Raw genomic sequence first — 19,583 nt, 5'->3', positions numbered from 1 at the left:
ATAATGGGCACTGGGTATTATGTAAGACTGATGAATCATTGACCTCTGAAACCAATAATACATTATATGTTAGTTAATTGAATTTAAACTTTTAAGAAAGGAAAAAAAATAAATGTATATAGATTATCTCTAACTTCAGTTAGAGTTGGACTTTCATCTCCTTCCCCCATTTCAGATTGGTTTTGTCCTTCTCCCACAGTGCAAACCAAGGTTACAAAAACATCAATAAATCTATTCATTTATTGAGTCCTATGATGCACACAGCATAACATATGAATCACTCTAGCAACAGGGGCACCTGCGTGGCTCAGTCAGTTGGGTGTCCAACTCTTGATTTCAGCCCAGATCTTAATCTCAGGATCATGAGTTCAAAGCCCCACATTGGGCTCCCCACTGGGCATGGAGCCTACTTTAAGGAAAAAAAAAAAAAAAGAATTGCTCTAACAATAGCACCACCACAATTTCTTTACCATTCTTTTGTCCTTTGAATACATCCCATTCAGGGTGTATAATCAAACTACTTGCTCAAAATCACTTGGATTAATTCTTTTTCTTTTGTTCTCTCTGTATGGCTATGCTATCTCTTTGACATATAGTTAGGTTTGTCCCTGTTTATATTCAGTTAAAGGGTTTCTCCCATTTTTATTGATTTTACCTTATTTTTTTGAATATATAAAGCATTGTTCTGACTTTTGAACCATGTTAATGTAAAAAAATACACTTGAAGTACCATCCCTTTCTCTAGCCCTTCCTCTGTCTCATTTCTGCCTATTCTTGTAAGTAAGCAATTTCATTATTTTCATTTTCTTTCTATATTTTTTTGCAAATAAACTTTCTTATTTTTTTCCTTCTTGCACAAATGATAACCTATTATACATTTTCTTGCATCTTAATTTTCTTCACTTAATATATTCTGAAATTCTATCATATTCATTCAGATATTTTTCATTTTTTTCCAAGTGTAGAATATTCCATTATTACCATATGTTCAATGAACCTCCTAATGTAGGCATTATGCTGATTCCAATATTGTGTTATTATAAGTAGTGTTGTTATGAACAATCGTGTGAATGTCTTTTTCATGGTGTTGGTGGTATAGTTTAGTTTAAGTTCCTACAACTGGGATTTCTGGGTCAAAGGGTAAATACACATAGTTTTGTTAGATATCATTAAATTTCTCTCCATAAGGATTGTACCATTTTTACATTCACATCAGCAATATATGTGAAAATGCCTTCTTCCCCAATAGTTTGACAATGAAGTATATAGCCCAGCTTTAGAATTTTTGCTAAGGTTACAGGTAAAAATGATATTTTAATTTAAATTTCTATGTTAACAAATGAAGTTGAATATCTTTTCATATTTTTATTTTTTTTAAAGATTTTATTTATTTATTTGTCAGAGAGAAAGGGAGAGCACAAGCAGGGGGAGAGAGGGCAGAGGAAGAAGCAAGGACAACCCCCCCAAGCAAGGACATACCCCCCCCCCCACCAATGCAGGGCTCAATCCCACGACCCTGGGATCATGACCTGAGCTGAAGGCAGATGCTTAACTAACTGAGGTACCCAAGTGTCCCTTTTTTCATATTTTTAAAGATCACGTGGTTTCAGGTTTAAAAAAAAAAACCACAAAAAATCCACAAAACAATGCAAAAGGGTAAGAAGTCCCGGTGAGCTAACACTTTTCAAGACTCTGCTTGCAATGTGTTTGATAATGTCCCATTATGAGGCTCCTGGGTGGCTCACTCAGTTAACATTCCCAGTCTTGATTTCAGCCCAGGTTATGAGCTCAAGATCCCCGGACTGAGCCCAGTCTACGGCTCTGTGATGAGTGCAGAACCTGCTTAAGATTCTCCCTCCTTCTGTCTCTGCCCCACTCCACCCCTGCTTGCTTGCACCCCTGCATGCTCCTGTTCTCCCTCAATAAATTAATTACTTAAATACAATATATAAATAAAATAAAGTACTATTTGATAATGCCCCATTGACCAAAGCGATTCATGTGGCCAATCCCAGATTTAAGTAGGGGAGAAACAGACTTTCCCTCTTTCTGGAATCAGCAGCAAGGTCACATTGCAAAGTGACATGCATTCAAGGATAGGAGGAATTTATGGCCATTTTGCAATCTACTTCACTTACCTTCATTGCTCTTTTCTTCAGGGTTTTTAATACCCCTTTTTGCATGTTTGTTTTTCCACATGAGCTCTAGATTCAATTTGCCTAACTTTAGAAAAAGAAAAATCCATTGGTATTTTTATTGAAACTGCCTTAAATTTGTAAAGTGGAACTAAGCTTATTCAGAAGTACCTAATTTTTTCATTATTATTTTTTTCTCTTCCACTATACTTCTATCTGGGCCAGCTCATTTGTTGATCTATACAAAGGCTTTTATTTTTGTATATTAATTTTATACTTTCTATCTTGCTAAATTATTATACTGTTGAATTAGTTTTATCATTAATTCTCTGGAGAAGGTATACACCCATATCACCAACAGTAGAGATAGTTTTCCTTCTCTTCCAATTCTTCTGCCTTTATTTATTTTTTCCTGATTGCACTGGCTTATGTTTCAATACAGTGTTAAGTAGCAATGGTGATGGGGGGATTCTCATCTTGTTACTAACCTTAGTAGGAGGCAAATGTTTCCCTATTCAGTTGGATGGTGGCCTTTGGGGAACATACATACATACACGTATATGTGCTTGTGTGTGTTCACATTAACGAAGTATCCATAAATTTCCTTGAGTATTTATTTATGTCAGGAAAGGAAAGAATGTTAAAGTTTGTTGAAAGTCTTTTCAATGTTTATGGAAATAATCATATTTCCTCCCTTAGATTTATTATTATTTTGAATTATGTTACTAGATTTGTTAATATTGAGCCATTCGTGCTTTCCTGGAATAAAATCAAGTTGGTCATGGTGTATTTTGTCTTTATGTACCATTGACCCTAGAGTAACATGAATTTGAACCACTTGGGTCCACTTACTAAAATTTCTTTAGATACACTTTTGGAAAAATTTTTGGAGATTTACAACAATTTGAAAAAACAGACAAAGCACACAGCCTAGGAATATCAAAGACATTAGGAACAAGTTCAGAATGTCATGAATGTATGAATTATATGTAGATACTACTCTATTTTATCACTTACTACCATTAATATATATATAAATCTATTATAAAAAGTTAAAAATTATCAAAACTTGCAGACCATACATTATCTTTTCATTCTTGATGTCTGTTATTTGTAAGACCTACACCATCTGCTGTGTTTCATATTCTCTAAGCCAATATTGATGAAGGTACTGCCAGATGATTCATCTTGTAAACAGATGATGTCAACTTATGGTATTGATAAACACTGCACAGTTCTTTAAACTTATTTTCCCTTCCTTATTTTAACATTTGCTTTTTTAAATTATTTTTTTAAGATTTTATTTTTATTTGACAGAGAGAGAGAGAAAGCACAGCAAGGGGTAGGGGGAGAGGGAGAGAGAGAAACAGCCTCCTCACTGAGCAGGGAGCCTGACGCAGGACTTGATCCCAGGATCCTCAGATCATGACCTGAGCCAAAGGTGGACGCTTAACCAACTGAGCCACGCAGGTGCCCCTTAACATTTGCTTTTCTCAAGCTTACTTTATTACAAAAATACAGTATAGAATACATATAAAATATGTTAGTTGACTATATTTTTGGTAGGACTTCTAGGTGATTAGTAGAATATTTGGGGGGGAATCAAAAATTATACATGGATTTCTATCTGTGTGGAGGGTCCTTTTCCCAAACCCCACATTGCACACAGGTCAACTACAATGTTGGATTTAACGTGCTAACATTTGTGTAGGATTTTTTTTTTTTCTTATGTGTTCATGAGTGAATTTGAAGGGTCATTTCTTTGTTGATTTTGGTACCAGTGTCGTACAGTCTCATAAAATACTTTGGGAGTGTTCCTATTTTTCTGTCTTGAATAGATTTTAATATGAATGGAATGAGGGGCACCTGGGTGCCTCAGTTGGGAGATCATGTGACTCCTGCTCTCCAGGTTGTGAGTTTGACCCCATGTTGAGGGTAGAGTTTACTTAAAAAATTTATTCCATAAGAATTTCTTTTTCTTGGCAGTAGAACTCACCAATAAGGCCGTCTGGGCCTGGAATACTATTTTTTGCTCGAATTTTGACTACTGACTCAATTTTTAAATGGTTATAGAATTCATATCTTTTATTTCTTATAAATATGTTTTAGAAAGTTTTGATTTTCTAGGACTGTGTCCCTGTCAAGTAAATTTTCAAGTTTTTTGCATGAATTGATGGAGGATTTCTGTTGTTATCTCTTTGATACCTGTAGCTTCTGTCGTCATGCCCCCTTTTTGTTTCCAATACTGGCTATTTGTGACTTCTTCCCTTTTCTTTAATTCATCTTGTCATAGGCTTGTCTGCCATATTCATTTTTTCAGAGAACTAATTTTTGGCTTTGTTGATCTTCTATGTCATAGTTGTCCAGTGCTACAGAGCAAATTACCTTACATCTTATTGACGAATGGCAACCATTTTATTTGCTCACAATTCAGTGGATCTACAATTTGGAAAGACCTCAGCTGGGGTATCTTGTCCCTGTATCATATGGTACTGTGTGGGACTGACATGGAGGGTCTAAAATGACATGTCTGAGGACTTGGTACTGGAATGTCCTTGTGCTTCTCCACATGGCTTTCCTATAAGGACAGCTGGGCTTCTGTACCTGGTGACTCAGGGCCTCAGATGAGCAAAAAGAGAAGCCACAGGACCTCTTCATGCCTAGGGCCTAGAGTCACTGCTGCTGATTCTATTGGTCAGTCAGGCTTCAGGGTCAGCCTAGATACAAGGGGAAGGAAATAGACATCACCTCTTGGGAGGAATGGCGGAAGTTACATTGCCAAGAGGCATGCAGGATAGGAGGAAATGTCATGGCCATCTTTGGAAAAATAGACCACAGTCTATGTTTCCTATGTCATTAATTTCTGTGAATTAATCTTGCTTGGCATTTATAATATATTTTGAGTCTATGGCTTGATATATTTTATAAATTTAAAAAATTCTCAGCAGGTATCTCTTAAAATATTGCTTTTATACCATTATTTCTGTCTTCTGTAATGTCAATTAAATGTTTGTTTGGTTTTCTGTATATACCATGTCTCTTAGCCCCTTGTCCAATTATACCATCTTTTTTTCTTTCTGTGCTGCATTCTAAATAATTTGTTCTGACACATGCCCTAATTTATTCATTCTCTCAGTTGTGTCCAATTTGCCGTTAAGACCGATCATTGAAGATTTTGAAAACTGATTTTATTTTTCAAATTTAATTTACATTTAGTTCTGTGCCAAATTTACAGTGTTACTTTTAAAAATAATTTTGCATTCCCATAAATATCAAGTTTTCTTTTTTTTAAAAAAATAGTAGTTTTATAATTTTGGTCTGATCATTTCAGTATCCAAAGTTTTGGATTTGTTTCTGCTCTTTTTTTTTTTTTCTCTCCTGCTAAAATCTTGCTCCTGAATACCTTGTTTCTTTCTGTGTTTAGTTATTTTTTATTGTGTGCTGCTCAGACTCCTCCAAAAGTTATTTGTGAGACTCAGATGAAGACAAGACGCCTATCTCCAGAACCTATGTAAATGTCATTCTGGTGGGCACTGGAGACATTGACATTTGAGGATCCCTTCAAACTAAACTCCCAGTGTGAGTTTCCCTAGAAGAGCCAGTCAAGCCCCACTCTAACCATTGTCCATATATAACCGCTTTCCTATAAGAGGGATAGACTATGGTCCTCATTTTGCAGATGAGACAACTGAGACTCAGAAATTAACTAACTTAAAAAAAAAAAAAAAGAAATTAACTAACTTCTCCAAGGTGATCTAACTCTAAGTACAGGAGCTGGAATTCAGTCCTAAGCCAGGGCTTCTCCCCACCACCAGGCCCAAGGGAGGGAAGAATCATAATTTGGCTTTTATTTAAGCTTTGAATGGGCTAGACCAACAACACACATGGAAACAGGTTCCTGTTCTGAAAGTTCGGGTGTATAAAACTGAAACAGCATTATCTCAACACTGTAGTTGGCAAGAAATCACTGTAGCTAATAAAGCACGATTTTTGCTAGAATTTCATTTTCCTGGAATGGGTCAGCAGTTCCTGGGGAGACTGTCAGGCTGGGGAATGAAAACTCACTGCCTTGGTATGCACCCACGCCAGGCCGGTTGCTGTCAAGCCAAAGGTGGGAGTTGGGTGAACCCATCTTGTGAGGGTATTAGAACCCTCACAAGATGGCTTTACCTTATTAGAACAGGTAAAGCTAGTCAGCGTTTGTCTTACAGGGGCCTGGAGTCCTTCCTGGAGGTTGTCAGTCCAGCCTTCTAGACATACTCTCTCCAAATAAGAGTAGAAAGCAACACTGGAGAAATTTCTGGTAGCCAGATTCTTTGGTTATTGAGGAGAGAGGGTAGAGACTTGCTAGAATCCCTTACCAAGGTGGTGACCAGCCATCCCCAGAACTCAGGCGTCAGACTCTCTCTTCCAGCAGACGCCTCACTCTCCATCCCTATCCCCTGACCCAAACCCCACTCACTTTCCTCTAAATCCCTGCTCTGAGCAGCACGCCCCGCTTAGGCATTTTCTGGGGGGCCGGGGGGCATCTCAGGAGTCCTCCTTTCCCAGGATGTCATCTGTACCTTGTAGATTTTTAGGACTTTATTGTCAATCATCCTTTTCATCAAGTAGCATTCTTGCTACTGTCAGCGAGGCGCCTGAGCAGCCTTCCAGGAACCTGAGCTGAGCTAAGTCAGGCTGGTAGTTGATAAACCAAAGGAAAGAACCCTCTGGAGACAGACAGAACGGATTTGCATAAAATCACTGGAGAATTAAGCACCAAAATAGGTGAAGTAGCTGTACCAAAAGCAACAGACTTCAGAAAACGGAGAGGTGAACGTGGGCTGGGGAAGTTTTCACGTGGGCAGGTAACTCGGTGCTGCTCTGAGGCTACGTGAGATCAAGATAAACACCGGTGCGGGGAGGAGGGCAAGTCCCAGAGCAGCTCGAGCACAGGGGGAGTCCGGGCTCAGCAGGCCTGGTGCCAGGAGCAGGGAGCAGGTCCCCTGAGGGCAGGGCAGGGTAGGTGTTGGGGGAGGATTTTGAAATCTGAGAATGATCAAGGTTCTCCTAGTCCCTTTTGTCTTAAAGAGATTTCTAAAAGGATTATAACCAATCTTTTTTTTTTTTTTTTTTAAACAAAATCTGAACCCTTGGGCCAGGTTAAGTGACCTGCCCAAGGTCACACAGCAAGCCTGGAATTTGGATTCACCATCGTGGGAAGTGGGGAGCTATTAAAGTTTCTTCAGCAGGGGGTAGCCTAATGCAAGTGGTGTTTTGGGCAAGATGAGTCTGGCAGCTTCAGACAGAAAAGGCCATGTATGGTTAAGAGGCGGCACCTTGGTGAATTCGTGTGCCTGGTTCCAAGAAAGAGGCCTGCGAGGGAGTTGGCTTGGCTCTGGCAAGGCCAAGTGCTTTTCTCTTGCCTTAGGGAACCATCTCCTTCTGTGTTCTTGTTTTTCAGTGAGAACAGTGTTCCCCAGGCCACGCTTTCTTCTTTGCTCCAGGACCTCCGAGTTGTCTCTGGGAGGAGACCTTCCTGAATGGGGGTGGGGTGGGGACCATGGGGCCCCCCCCACTCAGCTCCCAGAGATTCCCTTCCTGTTGGAGCTCACTAATGACCGCTACCCTGGCATCAGGCTTTGAGGGTCTCTGGTCCCTGGCATCAGGCTTTGAGGGTCCCTGGTCCCCTTTAAAGCTCTAGCTGGGGTTGCTGGAGCTGGAAGTGTTCATGGAGGAGATTAGTGCGGGAGGAGGAGTCTGGGCTCCGGCGGCCAAGCGACCACTTGCTCACCTTCACTATGGGACTCTCTTCTTTGGATTGTCCCTTCTGGCTCTGGGCCTGCCTCAGCGGTTACCCAGAGGAAGCTGGGAAAAATAGCCTACAAGCCAAACATTCCTCATCTGAGAGGTCATAAAATGAGCCAGGGGCAAAACCTCAAGTCAGCTGTGAATGTGCTCTCTCCTGTTTAGAACTGCTCCCTAGAAACTTCTTCCCTCTCCTGTGGCGCAGGATGTGTGATGTTGGATACCGGGTGGGCCTCGGGAGATGGAGCAGTAGGGTGCACTGGCCTCTGCCTGGAATGGACTCTGTCCTGGGTGGTGGTGTCTCCCTGGGGTCATCAGCTCAGGACAGGGAGTACTTAGAGAATAATGGTTTGGGACTTTCCAGATCATCTGTAATGTGTTTTGTAACAATCATCAGACTAAAGGATGTGTCTACTCAGAGACTGTGACAGTGTTAATCCTATACCATTCTTTGCACCCTCATGATAAACTGAGAGCGACTGATGAGTTAGGGCAGCTGAAAAAACTGGTCTTAAAGACAGGACAGAAGAATACAATTTCCATATACTGGGAACTCAGGCTACAGAACAACACACACACAATAAGCCTTTTTAGAACCTTCTTTCAAAAAGACTTTGGTCTTTTTGACCAAAGCATGGAAAGCATATCAGACCAGGTTAGGGAAAAGTCATGTCACACGATGTGGCCTTTTTAGTAACTTGCTGAGTGATCTTGGCCAAGTTTGCTAACGTCTCTGGGTCTTAGTTTCCTGAGACATTAAACGTGATAGTATCAGAGATCTGGCCACCTTGACCCTTCTAAGACAAACATTCAGAGGTCATTCTAGCTACCCTAGAAAGCTTCTCTGGTCTTCCATGCCACCTTCCACAGATTATGGCATGGGACCACCAAAGCACCACACCGAGGGAAGGACACTGACATCCTGTGACCCTCAGAGCACAGGAAATTTTGGTGTTGGAGCAGCAGCCAAGCATGGCTTGTGATTTTGAACCCAGGACCCCCAGGTGGTCATGTGGGGTACTGGCGGACAGGAGACCACACCATTCCACGGGCCCTGTGGTGTGAGTGGGAATGAGGTGCTGCGTGCAGTGACAGACATGGCCCAGAAGAACTGCTTACAGTCCACACAGTATGGGGGGCGAATACTGGCTCACAATGGTCACCAGGACAGCTCACTGCTCTGTGGGTGGAGGGTGGTGCTGGCCTCAGGCCTGTGTGCCCTGCCTTGCCAGTGTGGTCTCTGTGAGCTGGTAGAAGTCACCTAGCTTCTCTGAGCCTGTAAACGTGTTAATAGGGTTATAAATCCTGCCACTACTTACCCTTTAGGGGTGCTGTGAGGACACTACACTTTTCAAAGGGCCCGACAATGTCATGTACACTAAAGAGTGGCCTTAATTCCATAAGTATTGGCCTTGAAAGTCCTCCCCAGCTGCCCAGGGCAAGCACCTTCCTTTCATCCAGGGAGACAGGTCGTCCCTAGCTTGGGTACAGCCCTCTCCTATTCACACGGCGGTTTCTGTTCTTTGATCCTTAAGACAAGCTCAAGAAGGTGGCCAGGAAACTAGCTATATCCCTATTTTATAGGTGAGGAAGTTGAGGTTAAGAGAGATTAATTCTTTTTTTTTTTTTTAAAGATTTTATTTATTTATTTGACAGACAGAGATCACAGGTAGGCAGAGAGAGGGGGGAAGCAGGCTCTCCGCTCAGTGGGGCTCGATCCCAGGACACTGGGATCACGACCTGAGTCAAAGGCAGAGGCTTTAACCCACTGAACCACCCAGGCGCCCCCAGAGAGATTAATTCTTGGTCAAGGTCACAAAATGACTGACTTTCCTCTAGGCAGGGATAGGGGTGGAAAATGGTGCTCCAGACACAATGTGAGTGGAAAAACATAAAGGAACTGTATTAATAAGGAGAGCATAAGCTGTTTCACTTTTGTTTTTGAAATCATCCGGCTTACCCCTGGCCAGCTGTTGGGCTAACACACTTTGGGTTTCCCTGAAGAGTTGGGGCTCTCAATCTCAAAGGCACATCACTCAAATGACCTTTAAAAACTGCTGGTGCCCAGGATACCCAGACTGTACCCCAGGTCCATCAAACCCGAGTGTCTGTCTTGAGGTGGGCGTGGGGGGCTAGGCAGCAGCTGGGTAGAGAACATCTGCTTCAGAAGGTGCTTCCCTCAGGAGACTCAATTGTGACCTTACTTAGCCAGGTCTGATGTTCCAATGGCTCATTGTTGCTTCCAGAACCCCAGTGGTTGTGGTTCTTCCTACTTGGATGACTAATTTCAGCCGAACCTGTTTCTCCCGGTGTGCACAGATGTCCTTCTCTTTCATTCCCATCAGGATGGAAAAGTACATGGTTTTTTCCCTTCCTGACTTTATTGAGATGGGAGTTTTTCAGGGAGCTCAAAGCCCTTTGTAGAACCATGAGCTTGAGGCTAAGACAACCTTCCAAATGAGGAAAAAACCATGGGCTTCAGTCATGCCACAAGAGCTTTTGATCATTTCTTCCACAGTACCTCTGGGTGCTGCGGGAACAGGCAAGAACTGTTCTCCCCATTTAGCTGGTGGGAAGTAGGGGCCTGGAATGAGGGCCAAGTCACTCCAGGGTCTGTGGGTATAGCACCCCAGGGGTTCTGAGTTTGCCCCTGAGTCTTGTGATCTGAACACCTAGTGTTTAAATTCTAAATAGTTACCCCTGCAGTTACCACAGACGATTGATTCCAATCAGCAAGTTAAAACATGACCTCTGTAGTTCTCTGAGGAAATGCGAGAATGTTGAGGTTGAAAGGTTCTGGAAAAATGGTCTGTGCTAACCATCTCTCTGATATAGAAATGATAATAATGACAACTACCACTTACTTCACTTGTACCAGCCTCAGATACCGTGTTGTATGTTTGCATGCATTTAATCCTTCCAGCAATCCCATGAGGCAGGTAGTATCAAACCCCATTTTTAGGTGAGGAAACAGAGGCACAGAGAGACTGACCAGAGCAGGAATGACCAAGCTCTTAATGTCTGCCTGGTGTGTGTACCCCCTGCCTGCCCTGATCCCTCACCTCTGCTTGGACCAGTGTCCCAAGGGGCCCATTCTTGTTCCAGAAGCTCTGGCTTTTCTACCAAAGATGACCTGTCTCCATGGGTCCACTCTGGCCTTGGAAGTCACATGGAACAAGGCCAGCCCCCCTTTCAAAGCTGAAGGAAGGTCTCCTACACCCCTCTTCAGATTTTCCTCTCTGGTCTTCCCAAGTGTGTTTAAATAGGATATCTAGGGGCACCTGGGTGGCTCAGTCGTTAAGCATCTGCCTTCAGCTCAGGTCATGATCTCAGGGTCTTGGGATCAAGCCCTGCATCAGGCTCCCTTCTCAGTGGGAAGCCTGCTTCTCCCTCTCCCACTCCCCCTGCTTGTGTTCCTTCTCTCGCTGTGCCTCTCTCTGTCAAATAAATAAAATCTTTTTAAAACGTAATTAAAAATATATACATATAATAAAAATAAATAGGATATCTAACTATTTAGGTTCCAATGTGTCCAAAGTTCTTTTATGATTTTTTTCTCCTTTCTTGCCTTCTTTGGATTATGTAATTTCATGGTCTGCCCCACCCTGCCCCCCCCCCCCCCCCCCCCGTGAACTTGCTGATGGTACGTGGTTTTGTTGTTATTGTGGCATTTACAATCTCAACATGCATCCTTGACTTATTCAAATCTAATTAAATGAGTACTTTCATCATTTCCCAGATGAAGGAAAACCTTGTCAGTGTGACTCCGTTTACTCTGTCCAAATCTGCCCACACAGCAAGATGTTATATATGTTTTAAACTCCACACTACATTATTTTTATTGGGGGGCAGCAAATTTTTTCTATAAATGGCCAAACGGTAAATAGTTTAGGGTTTGTGGCTCATGCGTGGTTTCTACCGCATACTCTACTTTGTTTTTTTAACTTTTAAAAATGTAGAAGCTGTTCTTCTCTAGAGAGCCATATAAAAACACGCTGTGGGCAGATTTGACCCATAGGCCATAGTTTGCTGGCTTCCATTTCATACGGTCGATATTATTTTGGATTTATCTACATATTCACTCTCTCTGTACTTCATTCCTTCATACATCGCTATGCTTCTGTGTGGGATCATTTTCCTTGTAACATTTAGAATGTGTCATTCCACCATCTTCTGGCCTCCATTGTTTTGTATAAGTTGACTGTGAGCCATATGACGTTGGTTTCCCATATGTGATTTTCTTCTGCTGTTCTTGAAATTTTTTCCTTGGCTTTGGAACTACACCTAGACACATCAGTTATTACAGTTAAAGGATCTAGATAGAATTCTCTTTGTGTTTTTCCTACCCAGAGGTTTTTTTGTTTGTTGTTGTTGTTTTCAGCTTCTTTGGTCTGTGGCTCAAAATTTTTCTTCAAATGTGAGAAGTTTTTAGCCATAATCTCTTCAGATCCCTTTCTGCCTCTTTCTCTGCTGCTCCTGGGACTCATTACCTATATGTTTATGTGTTTGGCAGTAGCCACAGATCTCTGAGGCTCTGTTTATTTTTCTTCAATCTTTTTTTCTGTACTTTTCAGAAATGTACCTTCTATTGATCTATTGATCTGTCTTTAAGTTTATAAATTCTTTTTTCCTACCTTCTTAAGTCTGGGGCTGAGCCAGTCCAGTAAATCTTTCAGTCTTATATTTTTCAACTCTAGATTTCCTTTATTTTGATAATTTCTATTTGTTGAGTCTTTAATTTTTATTTTTACTTTAATTCCTTGTACATCGATAAAATAGCTGCTTTGAAAACTTTGCCTGCAAAATCTAACATCTGGACCTACTCAGAACTGATTCTCATTGACTACTTTTTTTCCCCCCCGTACAAGACTCAGTTTTCAGTTTCACAGCATGTCTAGTAATTTTTGGTTGCAAATTAGACATATTTAATAAAATGTCAAAAGTCTGGATTCGTTTGATTTTTCTAAGGATGTTGGGTTTTTAGAAACTTGCCTAGACTTAAACTTTGGAATGGGTCTCTTTCATGGTGTGTAGCCCCTGATGTTTTGATCAGGTTTATATTTCTTATTTTTTTATTTTTATTTTTTAAATTAAATTTAATTTAATTTTGTGTGTGTGTGTTCCAAAATTCATTATTTATGCACCACACCCAGTGTTCCATGCAACAGATGCCTTTCTTAATACCCACCACCAGGCTCACCCAAGACCCCACTCCCCTCCTCTCCAAAACCCTCAGTTTATTTCTCAGAGTCCACAGTCTCTCATGGTTTGTCTCCCCCTCTGATTTTCCCCAACTCACTTCTCCTCTCCATTTCCCAGTGTCCTCTGTGTTATTCCTTATGCTCCACAAGTAAGTGAAACCATATGATAATTGACTTTCTCTGCTTGACTTATTTCACTCAGCATAATCTCCTCCAGTCCCATGTTGATACAAAAGTTGTGTATTGGATAAAGAAGATATGGTCTGTATATACTATGGACTATTATGCCTCCATCAGAAAGGATGAATACCCAACTTTTGTATGTTTCTTATTTTTATCTCTTTAACCTGGCATCCTAGTAGCCAGCCCTGGGTCTGCACACTTGAGTGATCAGTCAGTGACTCAGACACAAGTCATGCTTGGACACCTGGGGTTTGTAAGGCTCTGTTTATGGGTCTGTGTGTCGGTTGGGGAAGGAACACAAAGATTCAAAATTAATGCCCAGAAGACTCCACAGTGGTTGCAGGAAAATATGTAGGGATTCATCTATTGTCTTCAAAAACAGGCTCCTCTGAGCCCTTTAAACCCTATTAGATCTAGAGTTAGCAGATGGAAGCTCGCCATCCAGTCCTCCTTCTTGAAAGAAAAAATTTAACTTTTGCTACTATAAAATGATGCTAAGAATGACATATTTCTCTCTGGACTGGTTTGATAACAAAAAGCACTTTTTATCAAAATGAACATATTTCCGCGTGTATTGTATTTGTGTAGGCACTGGGCTAAATTTTTCTGCTTCTATTATTTGATTTAAAGGTTTGTTTTTTGGTTTTTGTTTTTTTAAGAAATTATAGAGTACTGAGTGTATTCACAGTCATAAAAATCTTATTTGTTTGTTTGTTTATTTATATAAAAAAATCTTTTTTAAAGGAAACTACTTTTTATGGCAGGGAACCGAAGGTTTTCTTTAGGGAGAGATTTTTGTGTGTCTCAGGCTTGGCGCCTGGAGGACTGAGGGATGTACAGAATAGGATGTTTCTCAAAGACTAGAGGATACTGGCTCCTGCACCAGCTCTCCTTTACCTGGCAATCTGCAGGTAGGTCCCAGGTTCCCACCTGGAGTTCTTGGGGCTACAGGCTTTTGCTGATCACCAGGGATGCCATTTTCCTGTTTAACCTTGGTGATCTCTACAGTAAGCAGTACAGATCAGGCATTGGTTGGCAAATAACAGCCAATGGCTTGAATCCAACCTTATGCCTGTTTTTGTATGACCTGTGAGCTAAGAATAGATTTTACATTTTTAGATTCTTTTTTTTTTTTTAATGTGGATGTCCAGTTATTCCAACACCATTTGTTGAAAAGACTATCTTTTCTCCATTGTACTGCCTTTGCTTCTTTGTCAAAGATCAGTTCACTTTATTTACGTGGGTCTATTTCTGGACTCTCTATTCTGGCCCATGGATTTATTTGTCTGCTCTTCCGCCAATATCACATTGTAGCTTTATAGTAGATCTTGAGGTTGGATTGTGTCGGTTCTCTGACTTTTTTCTTCTTTGATATTCTGTTGGCTATTCTGGGTCTTTTTTGCCTTTTCATATAAACTTTAAAATCAGTCCATTGAGGGACACCTGGGTGGCTCAGTCGGTTAAGCATCTGCCTTCAGCTCTCGTCATGATCACAGAGTCCTGGGATCGAGTCCCACCCACATCTGGCTCCCTGCTCAGCAGGGAACCTGCCTTTCCCTCTGCCTGCCATTTCTCCCACTTGACTTCACATTTTCTCTTTCTGAGGAATAAATGAATAAAATCTTAAAAAAAAATTAGTTCATTGAAACCTGCAAAGGTTTTTAAAAATGTAAATGATTGGGAAAACTAGAGGGGTATTTCATGACAAGGGAAAATTATATGAAATTCAAATTTCAGTCTCCATAAAGTTAATTTGTTTATATCTCGTCTGCGGCTGCTTTTGCACTCCTCCAGAGCTGAGCAGTGACAGACAGTATGGTCTGTAAAACCTAAAATACAGACCGTGTGGCCGATCCCTGATCTGGATCTTAGGCTGTGACTTAGACTTAGCTTGCTGGCCGTGACCACAGCCGACAGAGCCAAGGCTGCCCATTTTCAAATCCTGCTACTGCCATTATTAACTGTGTCACCTTTAAAATGTCACTTAATCTTTCTGAGCCTGTTTTATCTACAAAGTGGAGATAATGGCATTTATTTCCTAGAGCTGTGGTAGGGATTAAATGAATTATTTCGTGTAAGGATTTAGAAAGCCCGGCACAGAGAGGCTATATCTTAGTGTTAGCTGTCATATACATTTTTAGCCTCGCTTAAAAAAAAATTACAACCCTAATCTCACCTCTCTGCCCTGAGAATTCATTAACTTCACTACTCCCAGAGCAATGATCATCTTAAAATACATGTTAACACTCGTCTTTTTAGCGAGCAGCCTGACTCCCTGTTGCTCATAGAGAAGCCTGGTATTTGCAGCTCCACAGCCCAGCTGCCCTCCTCTACCCTCCTCTCCCTGCCTCCACTTCCCTTCCTTCCCGTTACAAACCTGCTCCAGGCTTTGCTAGCGCTCCGAGCTTATCCGCAGCTCTGTGCCTTGCCATCATGTGGCTCTTTCTACCCAGGAAGCTTTCTTCTGGGAATTACAAATTTGCCACTGAGATCTGGGGGCAAGTTATAGCCATCCTTCCCGCTAGGAGCTCCAACATGGAAATCAGCGCCTGATCTCACAGCGGGCAGGCAATGAAATATACTCTTACTGCGTGTGAAACTCCAGATAAATTCTTTTCAGGGTCAAAAAGAAAAGCTGCACATCAAAAGAAATGAAATCTTGCCATTTGTGAGAACGTGGATGGAACTGGAGGGTATTGTGCTTAAGGAAATAAGTCAGTAGGAGAAAGACAACTATCATATGATCTCCCTGATATGAGGAAGGGGAGATGCAATGGGGGGAGGGGGGGGTTGGGGGTAGGAAAAGAATAAATGAAACAAGATGGGATCGGGAGGGAGACAAACCATAAGAGACTCTTAATCTCACAAAACAAACTGAGGGTTGCGGGGGGGCAGGGGATGGGAGGGGGGAAGGGGGGGTCAGGAGAGGGTGGTTGGGTTATGGACATTGGGGAGGGTATGTGCTATGGTGAGTGCTGTGAAGTGTGTAAACCTGGTGATTCACAGACCTGTACTCCTGGGGCTAATAATACATTATATGTTAATAAAAAAAGAAAGAAAAAATGGAAAGCTGCAGAAGAAGGTTGAGGTAGAAAAGAAATCAAGCCCTCTCCCCCTAAGCCCCCATCCCCCCTTTGGGCACTAATGCCGTTTGGGAGTTCTCACGAACTGACCAAGAATGTGCGCCCTGGGCAGAGAACTGGGCGGGGAGAAGTCTGAGGTCACCAGGGACCGGGATGTCCGATTACATATCAGTATCGTAAATGTATCACGAAGTAGTTAAACAATCAAGATGACCTAGCAACATGAAAAATACTCAGGATGTAATATGAAGGGGAGCTTGCTGCATACAAGATTGCATCCACATTGATTACAACTAAATGGACAGTGTGCCCGTTCTGGAGCCTGATGATAGACCTGAGAGTGTGAACAAATCACTTTTTGGTTATTGGGGTAGTAGCCCTGTGGGTGAATTGGTTTTCCTTTACTTAGAGTGCTGTTAATTGTACTACACTGTTTTTTTGTGTGTATTTAAGATGTTTGATGGGAAAACTTATTGGCTTAGACACTTGAGTCTTTTATCATACATAAATTGTATCTTTAAAAGGTAAAGAAAATGCAAATATTTTAAAAAGACTGGCCCAAAGTAAGCTGGGATGAGAATAGCACCTTTGCTGTTTCTCTATCTGCCTTTTCTTCCCCTTCACTTCACCCTCAATAAGACCACTCCAGGTAGCCCCTATCTAGCCGTGGGTACAGTCACAGCCCCCGGGAACCCCACACTTAGCTCTTAAATTCACAAAACCCTTCAGACAATTCCAGAAGGTCGTTTGCCTTCCCTGCTTTGTCCCGGATTCCCAAACAACAGCAGGTGTTTGTTCAACATGATCTTCCTCAAGAGTTCTGCCCTTTGCTAAGGAACCAGTAAAGGTATCTTTGATAACATGCTAGATAATAACGTGATACAGGGCTATTACTGACCCCTCCCAGATAACACTTTTGCTTTTCATCCTGGGGGTTTTCCCTTCATAGGCTGCATTAGTAGAAGCATGTGTCCCAGACAAAGGAGGTGATAGTTGGAGGAATGAATTGAAATGGACGAATGTTGGACTTCCTGAACACAAGAGAATTTACTGAGCTGGGCACATAGGTAGGGCTAAGTGGAAGGGCAGAAAAGCTACAAATCTGGGTGGGTATTAATTCTAGCTAAATAATTTGAGCTATATTTGCTTTCTTCTAGGACTCACCAGGGCCCATAGCTCTCCTGGAAAGAACACATTAGAAGAGCAAGGATCGCCAGAGGTGAGGGCTTTGTCCTGATGGAAGAAGTTGGGGGGAGTGGTTTTCCTTTCTAGTGGGTAAATCCCATTCTTGAGGCAAACTGACAGGTCCCTCCCTGAAGTCTGGAGGGAATGGGCTGGAGGAGCGGCTTCCCCCAGGGATAGCTGGGTGGCCTGGCACAGCGGAGGGGGCACAACTGTATCTCCTGGAATTTGGGGCTCAACTGCAGACTAATCTGGTGGTTCCCAGAAATGTCCAGAAAGAGTTATAAGTGGGCTTGTTATCTCTATGAACTTTGAAGCAGATGCTGTAAATTATCTGAAGGCATCTGGGTGACGTCTTCCCGGAACATCCATAAGATAAGAGTTGAGAATAAATTCTTTATCTCTCACGGAAATTAGTAATTCAAGAGAAATTAGCTCGTGTCTTGTGACAGCGAGATGTGGTCAAGCACCTTATTTATTGCGCGTTTTTCCCTGTTGGAATATTTCCCCTTTCTTCTCTTGATTCTTGGGAGAAAACATGATCTCCCTCCCCAAAGCCTTTTGTGGGATTCACAGAAGCAGAGGCCACTCTGGGCATGCATGTCACCCAGTCCCTCCTTGGCTCTTAGCAGCTCCTCTGGGCTTAGGACACACCAGCCTGGTGAGCACTCGAGAGTTCCCATTTTCAGCAGCAAATAAACATAATGCCTGCTGTACCTGCTTTTGTGTATATCATCAAATTAAAAGAGGGGAAGTGGAAAACATTGAAAACATATGATAGCGAAGAATGGATCTGTTTAACTTTCTAGTCTATATACCTGGGTCTCTTCATTATATTTTTTATTGTGGGAAAATACACATAACATAAAATTTACCAATTTTTACCATTTCTGAGCACACAATTCAGTGGCATTAAGACAATCCCATTGTTGGGCAACTGTTGCCACTGTCTCCAGATCTTTTTCATCAGCCCCCAAAATTGATTTTTATTCTTTTTTTTAATCTTTCCTCCCTGCCCCCACCTCACCCCAACCGTTCTGACACATCCTCACCTGCCACTTGGCTAAGATCATTGTCGATAGACACACATCGCCTTGCACCGAACGCGGTGTGGAATCAGATGGATTTGACTATGGAGAATCGTGGTCGCTTCTGGATTTTGAGCCTAGAGGGAAAAGTATGCGGTGAAAGTACACCGAGCTTTCGGGACCTGCGATATTTCTCTACAAGGCTGTTGATGTTTCTGACATTTGGTTTCATCTGCAGACCTGGAAGAGTTTTCCATTCCCATGCAACTCAAAGACGTCAGGATCCAGAGTGCCACCCAAGTCAGGTATGGGGCCCTGAGCCGTGAGCTTGGAAGGCTGGCATCTTCTCCCTGGCGTGGCCAGCAGAGGCTCTGGCCTTCCTCCTCTTGCATCTTTCAGCCATTCAGGCCTCTTCTCCAGCCCCCATCCTTCACATCCCCTCTCCCCTCAACCGAGATCTCAACCAGAGATCTCACCAACATGGCGGCCCAGGTGAGGGAGGGGCCCGGGAGCTCACCTCCAGGGCTGCGGTCGGTGCCTCAGGAGCTGGGGGTTGGAGCTTCGTCCTTCAGCTGTCCTCCTGGACATAAGCTGCAGTGGCTGCTGTGGACATTTTTCTCCTATGATGGGCTAGATTTGCCTGACGCCTGGGTGATATGAGTGTGGCTCTGGACCCGGCTGTCTTCTCTAGCTTTACCCTGTCAAATGGCCCCGTGATAGCCCGTGTTTCATGGCTCTGCTTATGTTTGCATTTCCGGTTAGCACGCTATGCTTACCCTTCCATTATATAAGGAATGTAGCTAGAAAAAGAAATCGATATACCTCTTAGGAAACGGTTTCTTTAGGAGGTTTCCTTTTAAAAGCCCTGTAACATGATCAGGAGGTCTGTGGTTTCTAGAAAGACTTAATCCTAAAAGCGTTGGTGGCCCAGGAGGGGGCAAGGGGAGGGGGTGGTCAGGGAGGCTTCCTGGTGTACAGTTT

At 42.4% G+C, this 19,583-nt stretch overlaps 1 protein-coding gene and 1 long non-coding RNA gene across 5 annotated transcripts in view; one reads left to right on the top strand and one right to left on the bottom strand.

The window, feature by feature from the left end:
• Positions 1-19,583, top strand: part of PLB1 (phospholipase B1) — a 142,131-nt gene that overhangs the window by 25,660 nt on the left and 96,888 nt on the right. For all 4 annotated transcript variants that reach the window (XM_045073879.1, XM_013048404.2, XM_045073878.1 and 1 more), the window contains exons 3-4: positions 17,550-17,611; positions 18,841-18,907. In XM_045073879.1, coding sequence (XP_044929814.1) covers positions 17,550-17,611; positions 18,841-18,907 — 129 coding nt within the window. The remainder of the gene's footprint in view (positions 1-17,549; positions 17,612-18,840; positions 18,908-19,583) is intronic.
• LOC123390224 lies at positions 223-19,525 on the bottom strand. Its single transcript, XR_006604883.1, has 4 exons — positions 19,120-19,525; positions 18,627-18,739; positions 2,139-2,223; positions 223-409 (listed from the first exon to the last, which is right to left on the bottom strand). It is a non-coding gene; the product is annotated as an uncharacterized LOC123390224 (long non-coding RNA).

Source organism: Mustela putorius, unplaced genomic scaffold (assembly GCF_011764305.1).
Source record: "Mustela putorius furo isolate JIRA1106 unplaced genomic scaffold, ASM1176430v1.1 tig00537293_pilon_pilon_pilon, whole genome shotgun sequence".
Lineage (NCBI taxonomy): Eukaryota > Metazoa > Chordata > Mammalia > Carnivora > Mustelidae > Mustela > Mustela putorius.
Note: the sequence above shows the minus strand (reverse complement) of the source record. Positions and strands in the feature narration are given on the sequence as shown.